Source organism: Salvelinus alpinus, chromosome 36, assembly GCF_045679555.1.
Source record: "Salvelinus alpinus chromosome 36, SLU_Salpinus.1, whole genome shotgun sequence".
Classification (NCBI taxonomy): Eukaryota; Metazoa; Chordata; class Actinopteri; order Salmoniformes; family Salmonidae; genus Salvelinus; species Salvelinus alpinus.
Window position 1 is genome coordinate 8,140,700 of NC_092121.1, and position 13,610 is coordinate 8,154,309.

General features: G+C 46.5%; 1 protein-coding gene across 2 annotated transcripts; it reads left to right on the top strand.

Moving 5' to 3' along the window:
- Positions 1 to 7,180: 7,180 nt before the first annotated feature.
- LOC139564965 (coenzyme Q-binding protein COQ10 homolog, mitochondrial-like) lies at positions 7,181 to 13,412 on the top strand. 2 transcript variants are annotated; one of them, XM_071384920.1, is made up of 6 exons: positions 7,280 to 7,486; positions 8,848 to 9,000; positions 9,267 to 9,459; positions 10,946 to 10,970; positions 11,500 to 11,601; positions 12,817 to 13,412. In XM_071384920.1, exons 1-6 carry the CDS (start codon positions 7,383 to 7,385, stop codon positions 12,870 to 12,872), a joined length of 633 nt encoding a protein of 210 aa, XP_071241021.1. In that variant the 5' UTR covers positions 7,280 to 7,382; the 3' UTR covers positions 12,873 to 13,412. The 2 variants fall into 2 exon arrangements, with proteins under 2 accessions (XP_071241020.1, XP_071241021.1); XM_071384919.1 differs by lacking the exon at positions 10,946 to 10,970 and having other exon boundaries at positions 7,181 to 7,486.
- Positions 13,413 to 13,610: the final 198 nt, after the last annotated feature.

Sequence of the window (13,610 nt, forward strand, 5' to 3'; positions counted from 1 at the left end):
AGCACAGAGCGAGCTATGGCCTCTGACCTAACCTACCATTACAGCACAGAGCGAGCTATGGCCTCAGACCTAACCTACCATAGTAGCCTAAGCTATAGGACATGTGGGAGGTCAACACACAGCATAGCCACAATTATTTTGATCAAATAGTGGATTAAAGCAATGTTATTCTGAATGCCACTTATAGCACATAGGCCTATGGCCTTTGAATTTGGTAATACCAATATGGATGTTTTTTTCTAGCCTGCAGTACAGTAGGTCATGTCATGTGACCCATGTCAACCTGCTATCATTTGCAAGTTGCCCTGAGTTTGTTTGAACCCACAGTTGGAGATAGTGTACCAGACAGCGTACCAAAGTCCAGGTTTGCATCATAACCAGACAGGTCATCTTCCTGTCTCAGTCATCCCCTCCGTCATGAAACACCCACTCACCCACCCACATCATGCATGGTGGGTTTGGACTTTGAATCTCCACAAGAGCATCACTGTGACAGTGTTGAGGACACTGCATTGGAATTTGACCATTCAATTGGGGGTGGGGGGCAGTGACCATAGGCACAGCCATGGCAGGGCCTATCTGGGCAGAGGCCCTGCCAGATTGAACACTGGCCCACCCATGCATAGGAGGTTCCTGGGATCTAATGTTGTATCACAATCATATGGTACCACCCCCCCCCCCCCCCCCCTCTGCAATTCTAGAGCTAGCTAGTCATAAGTTATGTAAACTTTTCAAAAAGCCAAGGATGGGGATTTTTATAAATTCATATCGAAATATGATCAACAAATTCTAAATTGTCTGACTGAGCTGCACACCCGGTTCCAGGAGGATCAGAATGGAATAATGAGAGCAGCAGCCTGTAGGGTATAGGACTTATGCACTGAAATAATCACTGCTGGCCTCATGTGATCACTATCATATCACTGTTGAGGATGCTGGATTGGGGGGAGGTCAGGAATTACAATCCCTTATTTAAGTTTTGCACAGCTGCAGCCCTGACATTTTCCCTAACGTCAATAGACTACTCAGGGCCACCATCACCCTTCCTATGACTCTTCTCCACTACAGGCCGTATCTTGCAACTGCCCTGTTGTCCTTTGAAAGGACTCTTTGGACTACAGTATGATTAAATAATCTACATTTTCAACACCAAGCCTAGGCATCTACGCCTTGTGCTGTAAAACGTGAAACACAAGAAAGGGCAACCTGAATACTGTTTATTTATGATTTAGCCTAATGTTTTCATGCCTGACTTGGTAGGCCAGGCCTATATGTGTTTGATTCAAAGTGACCTACTGTATTCATATCAGGTTTGAAGGTAAGACCCAGATGCATGCAACGATGAATAAACAACAGTTCAATAATCCAACAGGGGCAGGCAAAAGACAGGTCAAGGGGGGTGGAGACAAGCACAAGGACAGGTGAAACACATCAGGGTGTGACAGTATCCCCCCTCTAGGGGGCACATACCTGGTTGACTGGGGTGCCGGCGGTGGAAGTTGGCGATGAGGGCTGGGTCCAGGATGTCTCTGGCGGGGACCCAGCACCGCTCCTCCGGGCCATAACCCTCCCAGTCAACCAGGTACTGGAAACCCCTGCCCCACGGTCGAACACTCAGGAGGTGTCTCACCATGTCAGCCAGTTGGCCGTCGATGAGATAGGGGCGAGAGGTGGGCCTGGAAACAGGCAAAGAGACAAAGGCCTGCAAGATATGGGTTTAACTCTGGACACATAATAGATGGGGTGTACATGAAGGGTACGGGGCAACAGAAGATGAACAGCAGAATGGCTAATAGTTTTAGAGATGGGAAGTGGGCCGATAAACCGGGGGGAGAGTTTGCAGGATTCCACCCGGAGGGGCAGATCCCGGGTGGATAGCCATACTTTCCACCCGAGACAATATCGGGGAGCCGGGGTCCGATGGCGATCCGCTTGTCGTCGATACCTGGAGGTGGACTTGAGAAGGACCAACCGGGCTCTCCTTCAGGTACGACGACAGCGCCGGACAAACATCTAGGAAGAAGGTACGCCGACCTCTTCTTCCTGCTCGGGGAAGAGCGGTACCCCAGGGAACACTCAAAGGGTGATAGACCCGTGGCAAAGCAGGGAAGGGTGTTGCGGGCGTATTCCACTTACACAAGCTGTTGGCTCCAGGTGGTGGGGTTGGCAGAGACCAGGCAGTGCAGAGTAGTCTCGAGGTCCTAGTTGGCTCGCTCTGACTGGCCATTGGACTGGGGGTGGAACCCAGAGGACAGGCTGGCCGACGACCCAATGAGGGTGCAGAACACCTTCCAGAACCGGGATGAGAACTGAGGACCCCGGTCGGAGACCATGTCCACGGGCAATCCATGGATCCGGAAGACATGCTGCACCATGAGTTGGGCCGTCTTCTTGGCCGAGGGTAGTTTGGGGAGAGGAATGAAGTGGGCAGCTTTGGAAAACCGGTCGACCACAGTCAGGATGGCAGTGTTGCCCTCACATGGCGGGAGACCTGTGACGAAACCCAGAGATATGAGGGACCAGGGACGGTGAGGGACAGGCAGTGGTTGCAGAAGGCCAGCCGGAGCTTGTCGAGGAGTCTTGTTCTGAGCGCAGACCACAACAAACGCAGTGACATCCGGAACCATGATAGGCCACCAAAAGCGTTGTCGCACGAAGGCCAGGGTCCGATGGGAGCAGCCTGGAGGAATGGGCTCACTCCAGGACTGCGGAGCAGACAGCGTCAGGCACAAACATCCGGTTATCTGGGGCCCCCCAAGGGTTCGGCTGCGCCTCCTGTTTCCCTGTACCCCAGCTGATTGCCATCACGGGGTGGGAAGGATTGTCTCGGGCTCCAGGGTGGTAACCGTGGGGTTATAGAGGCGAGACAGGGCATCCGGCTTGACGTTCTTGAACCCCGGCTGGTAAGAGAGGGAAAAGTTGAACCGGGTAAACAGCAGGGCCCATCTCGCTTGCCTGGAGTTGAGGCGTTTGGAGGTGCGGAGATACTCCAGGTTTTTGTGGTCGGTCCGTACAATGAACGGCTGTTCCGCCCCTTCCAGCCAGTGCACCCATTCCTCCAACGCCAGCTTCATCGCGAGAAGCTCTTGATTTCCCACATCGTAGTTCCTCTCCGTGGCGTTGAGGTGGTGGGAGAAGAAGGTGCAGGGATGCAGCTTAAGGGCCAGGGCAGAACGTTGTGACAGGAGAGCCCCCACTCCGACATCCGAAGCATCAGCCTCCACCATGGACTGACCAAGGTAGGAGCAGTGGTGAAGCGGTGTTTGAGGTCCCAGAATGCCCGGTCAGCAGCAGAGGATCACGTGAACGGAACCTTGGTAGAGGTGAGTGCAGACAGGGGGGAAGCCAGGGTGCTGTAACCTCGGATAAAACTGCAATACATTTTGGAAAACTCCAGGAAATGTTGCAGCTGCACCCTGGATGTAGGCTGAGGCCAATCCACCACCGCTCTCACCTACCCGGGATCCATCTGGACACTCCTAGCAGAGTTGATGTAACCCAGAAAGGGGATGGTGGAGCGATGGAACTCGCACTTCTCCGCCTTCACAAACAGTTGACTCTCCATAAGGCATTGAAGAACCTGCCAGACGTGGAGCACGTGTTCTTGGGGGGGGGGGGGGGGGGGGGGTGCAGGAGAAGACGAGGATGTCATCAATGTAGACGAAGACGAACCGGTTCAACATGTCGTGGAGAACTTCATTTACCAGAGCCTGGAACACAAGAGGGGCGTTGGTGAGGCCAAAAGGCATGGCCAGATACTCGTAGTGGCCGCTGGCCGTCTTGAAGGCATTCTTCCACTCATCCCCCTCTTGTGTCCGCACCAGGTGGTAGGCGTTCCGTAGATCCAGCTTGGAAAACCCAGTGGCCCCCTGGAGCAGCTCAAAGGCCGAGGAAATGAGAGGTAGCGGGTAACGGTTCTTAACCGTAATGTCATTGAGTCCCCGGTAGTCAATGCATGGGCGCAATGCACCTTTTTCTCCATAAAGAAGAACCCTGCGCCGGCGGGAGAGGAATGGATAAATTCAGCAGATAGGGAGTCCCCGATGTAGGTCTCCATAGCCTTAGTCTCCGGTACCGACAGAGAGTACAGACATCCACGGGGTGACGTGGTGCTAGGGAGAAGGTCAATCCCACAGTCATAGGGTCGGTGCGGTGGAAGCGACGTGGCCCAGGCTTTGCTGAACACCTCCCGGGGTCCTGGTATTCCGCGGGGATGGTGGAGAGGTCCGGGGCACCTTACGAGCCCACAGGAAGCCGTCCCGGGGCGGGCTGCGCTGACTTCAGACAATGGGCGTGGCAGAACGGACTCCAGCCCATGATGGCACCCGTAGACCAGTTGATGAGGGGAGCCAGGAGAATCCCAAAACCACGGGAATCTGAGGAGACTTGAGCAGAATTTGAATAGTCTCGCTGTGATTCCCTGACACCCGTAGGTTTATGGGAGTGGTATTATGAGTGACCCGGCCTATATAGCAACCGTCCAGCGCTCTAACATCCATGGGAATGGAGAGGGGCTGAGTGGGGATGTTCAGCTTGGAAGCCAGGGTAGCGTGCAAAAAGCTCTCACCGGCCCCAGAGTCAATGAGGACCCGGAGAGATTTAGACTGATTTTCCCACAGCAGAATGGCATGAAAAGGGGTGTGAGCAAGGGAAGCAGAAAAGTTTCTGCTGAGTCCTGCTGAAGCTGGATTAGTTTACGTGCAGCTTCTCTCCCGGAGAACGGGGCATCAAAAACCTTCTTCACCTCTCCCACGAACCCCTCCACGCTAACGCATATGGCCGGCTGTTGTTCCCATACAGCAGTAGCACAGATGAGAACCCTCCCTGACATCAGGGTGATGAGGTAGGCTATCTTGGAGCGATCTGAGGGGAAGGAGGAGGGCTGAAGCTCGAAGATGAGGGCACACTGAGCTAGGAACGCCCGACAGCTGCTCGACTCTCCATTGAAGTGTTCTGGGGGAGATAAGCAGGGCTCCCGAGAAGGTGGAGTGACCGATGAGACGGCGCTGCTAGCAGCTGAGTCACTGAGGGGCTGTGGGGTTACCACCGTGGTAGGCTGCCTCCCAGACAACCCTCAGAATTGCGGCAGCAAAATGTCCAACGCCCGGTCATGACGTTCAGCCAACGTTTGGACCCCCTCCATAAGGCCACGAAGCAATTCTTTGTGCCTACCGATGGTGGCTCCTTGGGAGGAGATGGTGTTGCGCAGCTGGTCCGGCTCTGCTGGGTCAGTCATGTCCAATTCGTACTATCAGGTTTGAAGGTAAGTCCCAGATGCAGACAACGTCGAATAAACAGTTTAATAATCCAACAGGGGCAGGCAAAAGACAGATCAAGAGCAGTTAGGAGTCAGTAATCCAGAGGAGCACAAGGTAGGCAGGCTCAGGCAGGCGGGCTCAGTGGCAGAACAGGCAAGGGACAAAACCAGGAGGGTGAGGAAAAAAAGAGATGCTGGGGGAAAGCAGGAGCTGAGAGAATCACTTGGGTTGACTTGACAAACAAGACAAACTGCCACAGACAGACAGTGAACACAGGTATAAATACACAGGGGATAATGGGGAAGATGGGCGACACCTGGAGGGGAGTGGAGACAAGCACAAGGACAGGTGAAACAGATCAGGTTGTGACAATTCATACCCGATATTAGGCCATGTATGATGATTTCATGTTTTCATGCCTGCCTTGGTAGGCCGAGTTTATGTTTGCTGATTCAAGTGAGCTAGTCATACATGAATTATGTATAATGATTTCATGTTTTTTATGCCCGAGTGACTATACTGTAGTGTTTGCTTATTCAAAGTGAGCTATTCATTTCATACCAGCCATACAGTTCATGGTATAACCCTAACGGCTTTCTATCGTATTGTGTGTGGCTGTTTTCAAATTGTAAAAATGGTGCTCTTTTGGGCTGAATGAAAACACCTTCAGGACTTTCTATTCTTCCTTCCTTCCTTTTCTTCTCTCCTCCTCTTCTCTCTCTCTCTGAATGTGTAGTTGACAGACATGTTGTATATTTCATTATGTTGTAAGCGGTTGTGTAGTTGCGCAGTTGTGCACTTGCGCGGACTACTTTGCAATAATAACGGGCTCGTTTGTCAAGGGAAATGTGTGATGTTTCCTGGTCACATTTATCCTGTGTTGTGTGTTAAATTATGTATTGTGATTGCACAAATTTTCACTTAAATATGTTGGGGGGGAATTTGTGCAGTATTTTTACTGGAAAATGTTGGCCCAGCCACTTTTACTTATGTCCAGCCCAGTGACTAGCTTGTATGGCTCCCTGGGCGAACCCCCCCTTCAGCCTCCTCCCCAAAAAAGCACCATTCTGCACTAACTGTAATTTTTATTCAGACATTTGGAACACCACAAATAAATAACATAATTTAAAACTATAAAAATATATACAAAAATAAGACTAATACATATCAAAAAGAAATAACAAAGACGGATAGAAACAATTTGTTGTTGATTTGCACTCGAGCATCAATACATTGCCCATCCCCCAACACTGTCAACAAAGAGTCAAGACTAAACCAATTCACCTTGGTGGTGTGCAGACTGGTTTTATATTATTCTTTACGATTTCGCACAAACCAGAAAAAATGCAACAACATGTCTGTGGAACTATATATTCACAGTATTATGAATGAATTGTGGTTTATTTGGTTGCATTTCCTAGTGTGACTGATTTTACTAATTGCATTTGTACTGTACAAAGTTAGAGGTGCGCTATTTGATAGATTCACCCGCTCCCCCTACCTCGGGCTTCCAGTGGGAAGACCTGAGGTCAACCTACCCCGGTCCCCATCTCGTACTTCTGAGTGGGAGACCTTCCCAGGCAGTAGCCTGCCTAGCTCACAAACTAGAATCAGGGCGCCCCATCCGACAAGGTTAATTGACCCACAGTCCCACACGCTGACATGATATCATTGACGTGAAGTGCAAATGAGCGATATCGAAAACTGATCGCGCAAATAGTTTTAATACCTGCAGTAGGCAACTGGAATGAGAGTGCGTGCGTGCGCGCGCGTGTGTGTGTGTGTGTGTGTGTGTGTGTGTGTGCGAGAGAGAGAGAGATACAGTTCTCTATGACGAACAGAAAAAACTGAAACTACCCAAAATAATGAATGGTCTGTATGGGAATTTATAGCATGATGACTGATTGATCAAACCTGAATACTCAATAGCCTATAACACTCCTATCTTTCCTTCCGATTGGTTGTCTGACATAGACCCCCCCCCCCCCCCCTCACGTCACACATTATTGGTCCAACTTATGCAACCTGAGTGACACATGATTTTATAGCAGACCTTGGACAAAGCCGGGGAGTAAACGCTTCTCTTCAAACTTTTGAGAATTTGCATTTCCACAAACCTCTAGCATGGCCATCAAAACCACCCCTCTTCTTTTCCGGGCACTGGTTGAGATGTCTGAAGTACACTCTTCAAAAGTTATACGAGGAAATCCCAACAGAACAAATATCAGGTAAGTGCAAAAATGCCGGTGAGCGATCCTCCAGCATGTTTACGAAAACCGGCGGCGTGTAGGCTGTTTGGATCATTCACCAACTGTAGCCTGTGGCTTATTTATTTTTCACAATGGTTGAATAGAACCGCAATAATTTTTTTTAACATAAAATAATATGTTTTAAATCTGAGACGCTCCCCCTAGGGTTTACAGCGGGGCAGCAGAGAGGTAGATGATAAACTAACAAAATAAGAAACAAAACAAAAAATGTAGAGAATTTAGATGGATTTCCGGTTACAATTAAAGTTTGGTAAAATCCTGAGCTAATTTGGAACAAATAATAGTGCAGTACAATTGAACATGTTAAGAATTATGGAAAAAGAAAAAAATATCCAAATGGAGAAAGTTTCTATTGCTAAGTGACGTACATTCGGCTACAGAATTAGAAAATGTCTGTTTCTCTGAATGTCAGGCAGTAGGCTCCAAAATGTCTGTTTCTCTCCCCAGTAAGAGGCAGCCTACCTGTCTCCCAGACTCTGACCAGCAGAATCAATCAATCCTCTGTATTATGGTTAGAATACACATTTGAAGGCTAGAATTGTGGGGGGCAGGAGATGTTCCCTCATGATGAAAGGGGGGGGATGCATATCCGTGGGAAGTAGGGCCCCCTTAAAAAATATATATTTAGGCCTTTACTACTCCTGTATTAGGGGTGCGATACAGCCATCTGCAGCTCACGCCACCGCAAACATCTTCCCGTGGCAATGGGGGCATGAGTGAAAAAGTTCAGGAAGGACTGGCCTAGGTGACTATGTAGGGAAGGCTATCAATTTGGCTAGAAGCTGGGGGTTTCATTTTTGAAGCAGTGAGATATTTTGTATGGCAATGTTTTTTGAGCGGGCCAATGTGAGATGTTGTATTGTAATGTTGAGTCACTTGAGTCACAGGACTGAGAGAGGAAGGGGGTCCCTCTGGCAGGTCTTCTAGGCTCCTACACACGGTGCAGTCAACATGCTCTGTTCATACCCCGCAGGTGTCTTACTTTATCCGTCAAATTCGTCTGAGTTCAGTAACCATTTTAGATAGGCCTACTACATAGTGGAAGTTATAGAGCTCTTTGAAAGGGCTTGATCTGATCTCATTGTTTTTAAGTCTGGGATTTAAACACACAACCAAACTATTTTCACCAAATTGGGACAAAATAATTTAGATCGTCTTTGTTATGATACTTTAAAACTGTTATTTTTTATTCTGGAGTTTGGAAAGATTGACTATCAAACAAAAAATTCACCACAGCAGGTGACTTAATCTTTGGTAAAGCATACTGGTCTTATGCTCACATAGGTTAACACATTTTCTCCCTCTTCTCCTCCTCCCAGACACCTGGGCAGCTGTGGGGCACTGTCAGCACGGCGTGCCACCCTTCTGCTGTCCTCCCCCCTCCTCCGAACCACACCCTCCCGCAGCTTCATTAACCTGGCTGCCTCCATCACTGCCCGCAGGATGGAGTACTCTGAGAGCCGCACACTAGGGTGAGACATCATCACATACACAACTCCTCTCTGCCCCTCTGTCTTGTCAGCCCCTGTTGACCAGAGGTGATTCTGAAGCCCCACTTTCCTCTTCTCAACTTCAATACCCTTCAGTTAACATGTGGTTGGATTGAAATAGACCGGTGCATATTGTATCTTTCCTATATCACAGTCCAATGTTTACTCCTGACTTATTATTTTTCAAGTGTACATGAGTAGTCCTTTGAGCATCTTCTTGATGGATCACCCTCTCCTTCCCCATCCAGGTACACTCCAGAGCAGATGTACAGTGTGGTGGCCAGTGTGGACCAGTACCAGCACTTTGTCCCTTGGTGTAAGAAGTCCCGGGTCGTGAAGGGAAGGAACGGGGATGTCCGGGCCCAGCTGGAGATTGGGTTCCCTCCCATCGTGGAGCGTTACACCTCGCAGGTCACGGTTGTCCCAAACCACCAAGTCAGGGTAAGCCCGGATAACATTGTACAACACGGTTTATAACAAGGAGAGGGTAGACATCCTGTATCAATATGGAAATTGTGCCCTATTTAGAGTGCCTTTTAGAAAGTATTCATACTCCTTGACTTATTCCACATTTTGTTACAATCTGAATTCAAAACGGATAAAAATAATAATTCTTACCCATCTACACAGAATACCCCATAATAACAAAGTGAAAACATGATATTTTTGCAAATTGATAAATTATATATTTCTGTATTTAATTTTTATGTCAACATATGTTAGAATTGTTTTTGGCAGTGATTACAGCTGTGAGTCTTTCTGGGTAAATCTAAGAGCTTTGCACACCTGGATTGTACAATATTTGCACATAATTTTTTTTTATTCTTCAAGCTCTGTCAAGTTGGTTGTTGATCATTGCTAGACAGCCATTTCCAAGTTTTTCCATAGATTTTCAAGCTGATTTTTAAGTCAAACTGTAACTCTGCCGCTCAGGAATATTCACTGTCTTCTTTGGCCTTGCGTTTTATGCTATTGTCATGCTGAATGTTGTGAATTTTTTTCTGTGTCTGTTGGGAAGCAGACTGAAGCAGGTTTTCCTGTAGGATTTTGTCTGTGCTTAGCTCTATTCTGTTTATTTTTATTCTAAAAAACTCACTAGTCCTTGCCAATGACAAGCATACTCATAACATAATGCAGCCACCACCATGCTTGAAAATATGTGGAGTGGTTCACAGTGACGTGTTATGTTTTGGGGAAAACACAACCCTTTGTATTCAGGACATAAAATTGATTTCTTTGCCACTTTTTGCAGTTTTACTTTAGTGCCTTATTGCAAACAGGATGCAAGTTTTGGAATATTTTATTTTGTACAGGCTTCCTTTTACTCTGTCAATTATGTTAATATTGTGGAGTAACTACACTGTTGTTGATCCATTGTCTGTTTTCTCCTATCACAGCCATTAAACTCTCTGTTTTAATGTCACCATTAGACTCATGGTGAAATCCCTGAGCGGTTCTCTTCCTCTCTGGCAACTGAGTTAGGAAGGACACCTGTATCTTTGTATTGTAAAAATATATCACTAGCCACTTTAAACAATGCCACTTTATGTTTATATACCCTACATTACTCATCTCATATGGATATACTGTACTCTATACCATCTACTGCATCTTGCCTATGCCGTTCTGTACCATCGCTCATTCATATATCTTTATGTACATATTCTTTATCCCTTTACACTTGTGTGTATAAGGTAGTAGTTGTGGAATTGTTAGGTTAGATTACTCGTTGGTTATTACTGCATTGTCGGAACTAGAAGCACAAGCATTTCGCTACACTCGCATTAACATCTGCTAACCATGTGTATGTGACAAATAAAATTTGATTTGATACGTCATCCAAAATGTAATTAATAACAAAACCATGCTCAAAGGGATATTCAATGTCTGCTTATTCTTTTTTTTTTTTTTTCCCATCTACCAATAGGTTCCCTTAAACACTATGGCACACAGTGAGTCCATGCAACTTATGTGACTTGTTTAGCAAAATTTTTACTCCTGAACTTATTTAGGCTTGCTGTAACAAAGGAGTGGAATACTTATTGACTCAAGACATTTCAGCTTTACGTTTTTATAAATTTGTACAAATTTCTAAACTTAATTCTACTTTGACATTATGGGGTATTGTGTGTGTTGGCCAGTGACACAATCCCAATGTAATTCATTTTAAATTCAGGCTGTAACACAACAAAATGTGGAAACAGTCAAGGGGTGTGAATACTTTCTGAAGGCATATCATGTGAAATTTCAGTACTGTAACTTGTGGGATTCAAATGTACTATGGGACCGGCTGAATGGGTTAAATCGTCTGTAATACATTGATTAGATCCTCCTAGGGGATAAATACTAAATCGTTTTTTTTGATCACCTAGCTGCTAACATTGTGCTCCTACGTCCATAGAGCAAGGATTAGTGAGGCTTTGTCTGGCGCCATGTCCTGGACAAGAGCAGTGTGTAATGAGTGTGCGTGTTGTCTCACAGGCCGTGTGTACAGACGGATCCCTCTTCAGCCACCTGGAGACGATATGGAGGTTTGCACCTGCAGCCGAGGACCAACCAGACTCCTGCAACATCGACTTCCACGTGAGTACCACCATTTTGTCCACCAGAACAGTTCGCTTTCATTTGGTGTCAGCCTGAGACCTTAAAGTCGGCGAGGTCAGATAATAGCCCACTGAAGTACACGTCGTCTTAGTGTAGTTAACATTTATGAATGTTACGTCGATGTTCACGCGAACATGAGTGATTACTAATGAACTTAAGGGCTTGAGATCAAATTGCCTGCCAGGGGGCTAGTTTTACACCAGGCCTTGCACTTCTCTCAACCTATAAAGATACTTTTTTTGGAAGGAAGAAGTTGAGTAAAGGCAATTTAGGTTTTATTTATATCCAGTAGTTGTTAGTGTTCCTAGCCTCTTCACATAGCTGACCAGAGAGGTCATAGCGATATCTCTCCCTCTCTACTCCCTGTCAAGGAACTTCGTGACCCAGATATTGGGACAGGTTACCTGTAGTGGGATTTGGGAGATGGAGGACAGACTGTCTTTTGGACAGCCTCATTTAATAAAGGCCTTAGGATGACTTGGCAGGAATAATGAATAGTGCGGAATGGAATGAGTTCATTGTCTGTCTGTCAGCCAGCCATTAAATCAGGAATTGATAGGTGAGAATTATCGGTTAATTGAATGATTAGAATATTCTGCCCTGAAACATATAATTGTATGGAAGTGATTAGAATGTATAAATGTGTAGCCTAGTCAGAATTAGGGTAAAGACAACATGTCTTTACGGTATTTTAAACACAGACTGTCTGAGCTTGGTGCCGACCTGACTAGAGATTTGGGAGAGAACAGGGAGTACGTGTCAAGGACAAGGTCACTGATCTCTGTCGGCTGGGTAGTGAGACAGTGTGTGCGTAGCAGGACATTGTGTGTGTATGTTTGTGTGTATGGTTTTGTGAATGTGTGGGCGTGAGAAGTCAGTATAAAATGAATTGTTTTGTATTCTTGACTTTAGAACGTTCCCGTGAATAAACCTTTTTGACTATTTTAGCTGGGCCTCCGTCTGTTTCATTCGACCAGGATCTTACAAATTCTGGTTTTCAGACTGAGGAATATAATTAAATTGGGTTATGTACCTTGAGAACAAAATTCTCTTAACAGGAATACAGATGGTGGTCCCTCGTTTTGGATATGAGCACTGTTTTCAAAGGAAACAATATTCCTCAGATGGATAGGTAAACTTGTGTCAGCAGCATGGAATTTGAGTACTTATTATTTTCTCCCCTTCACTCTTCAGGTATCCTTCGAGTTCAGGTCCCCGCTGCACTCCCAGCTGGCCACCCTGTTCTTTGACGAGGTGGTGAAGCAGATGGTGAACGCCTTTGAGTCGAGGGCAGCCAAGCTATATGGGGGCCACCGCAGTCCCCACCAGGAGGTGCCAACAAGGAGGCGGGCAGCATGAGAAGACCCCTACCTGGCCCCTCACTCACCGACACATGGACTAAGTCTCACTCCCTACAATCCTCACCACCACCTGAAAACCCTCACCACCACCTGAAACCCCTCACCACTCAATTTCAACATGGAATGCCTTCTGCAAGAGACTGGGTCTTCTCTTTTGGATTTTGTTCTTATGTACACAAAAGCACCTATTTATTTGCATTACAGAAACTTGAATTTACTTGAATGTACATACTATTTTTTATTTGGGATGGAAGTGGATGTTTGTTGTTCAAATGTTCATGTTTGAAAGGGACCTTCTATACGTTACAGAAGATGAAGTGACTCCTTTGCGGTGTTCAAAAACATCTGAGCGGTCAGCTTTTTCTTCTGACACTAATGCAACTTTTTTGGTGTGTGACTGGAAAATTAAAAAGCTCATATTTTGATAAACTCTTTGTGCCTCATGCATTTATCTTGAATGTGTTGTCAACTGCGTGTCTTCTGTTCATTGTTGGTTACGGTAATTGTCAAGATGGAGCTAGGTTAAAGTTGGTAGGATTACAGATGTGTAGAAAGTCTTGTTTCAACAGCCAAGAGAACAACTTGGCTCCAGTAAGAGAAAGTTGTCCTGTAGTAAACCTGTTCCAT

Excerpts from the sequence above, each read along its gene's own strand:
- LOC139564965 (XM_071384919.1), top strand. The coding sequence starts at position 7,383 with ATGGCCATCAAAACCACCCCTCTTCTTTTCCGGGCACTGGTTGAGATG. Across the intron at positions 9,001-9,266 it reads TCTGAGAGCCGCACACTAGG|GTACACTCCAGAGCAGATGT; the intron begins GTGAGACATCAT and ends TTCCCCATCCAG. Across the intron at positions 11,602-12,816 it reads CCTGCAACATCGACTTCCAC|GTATCCTTCGAGTTCAGGTC; the intron begins GTGAGTACCACC and ends TTCACTCTTCAG.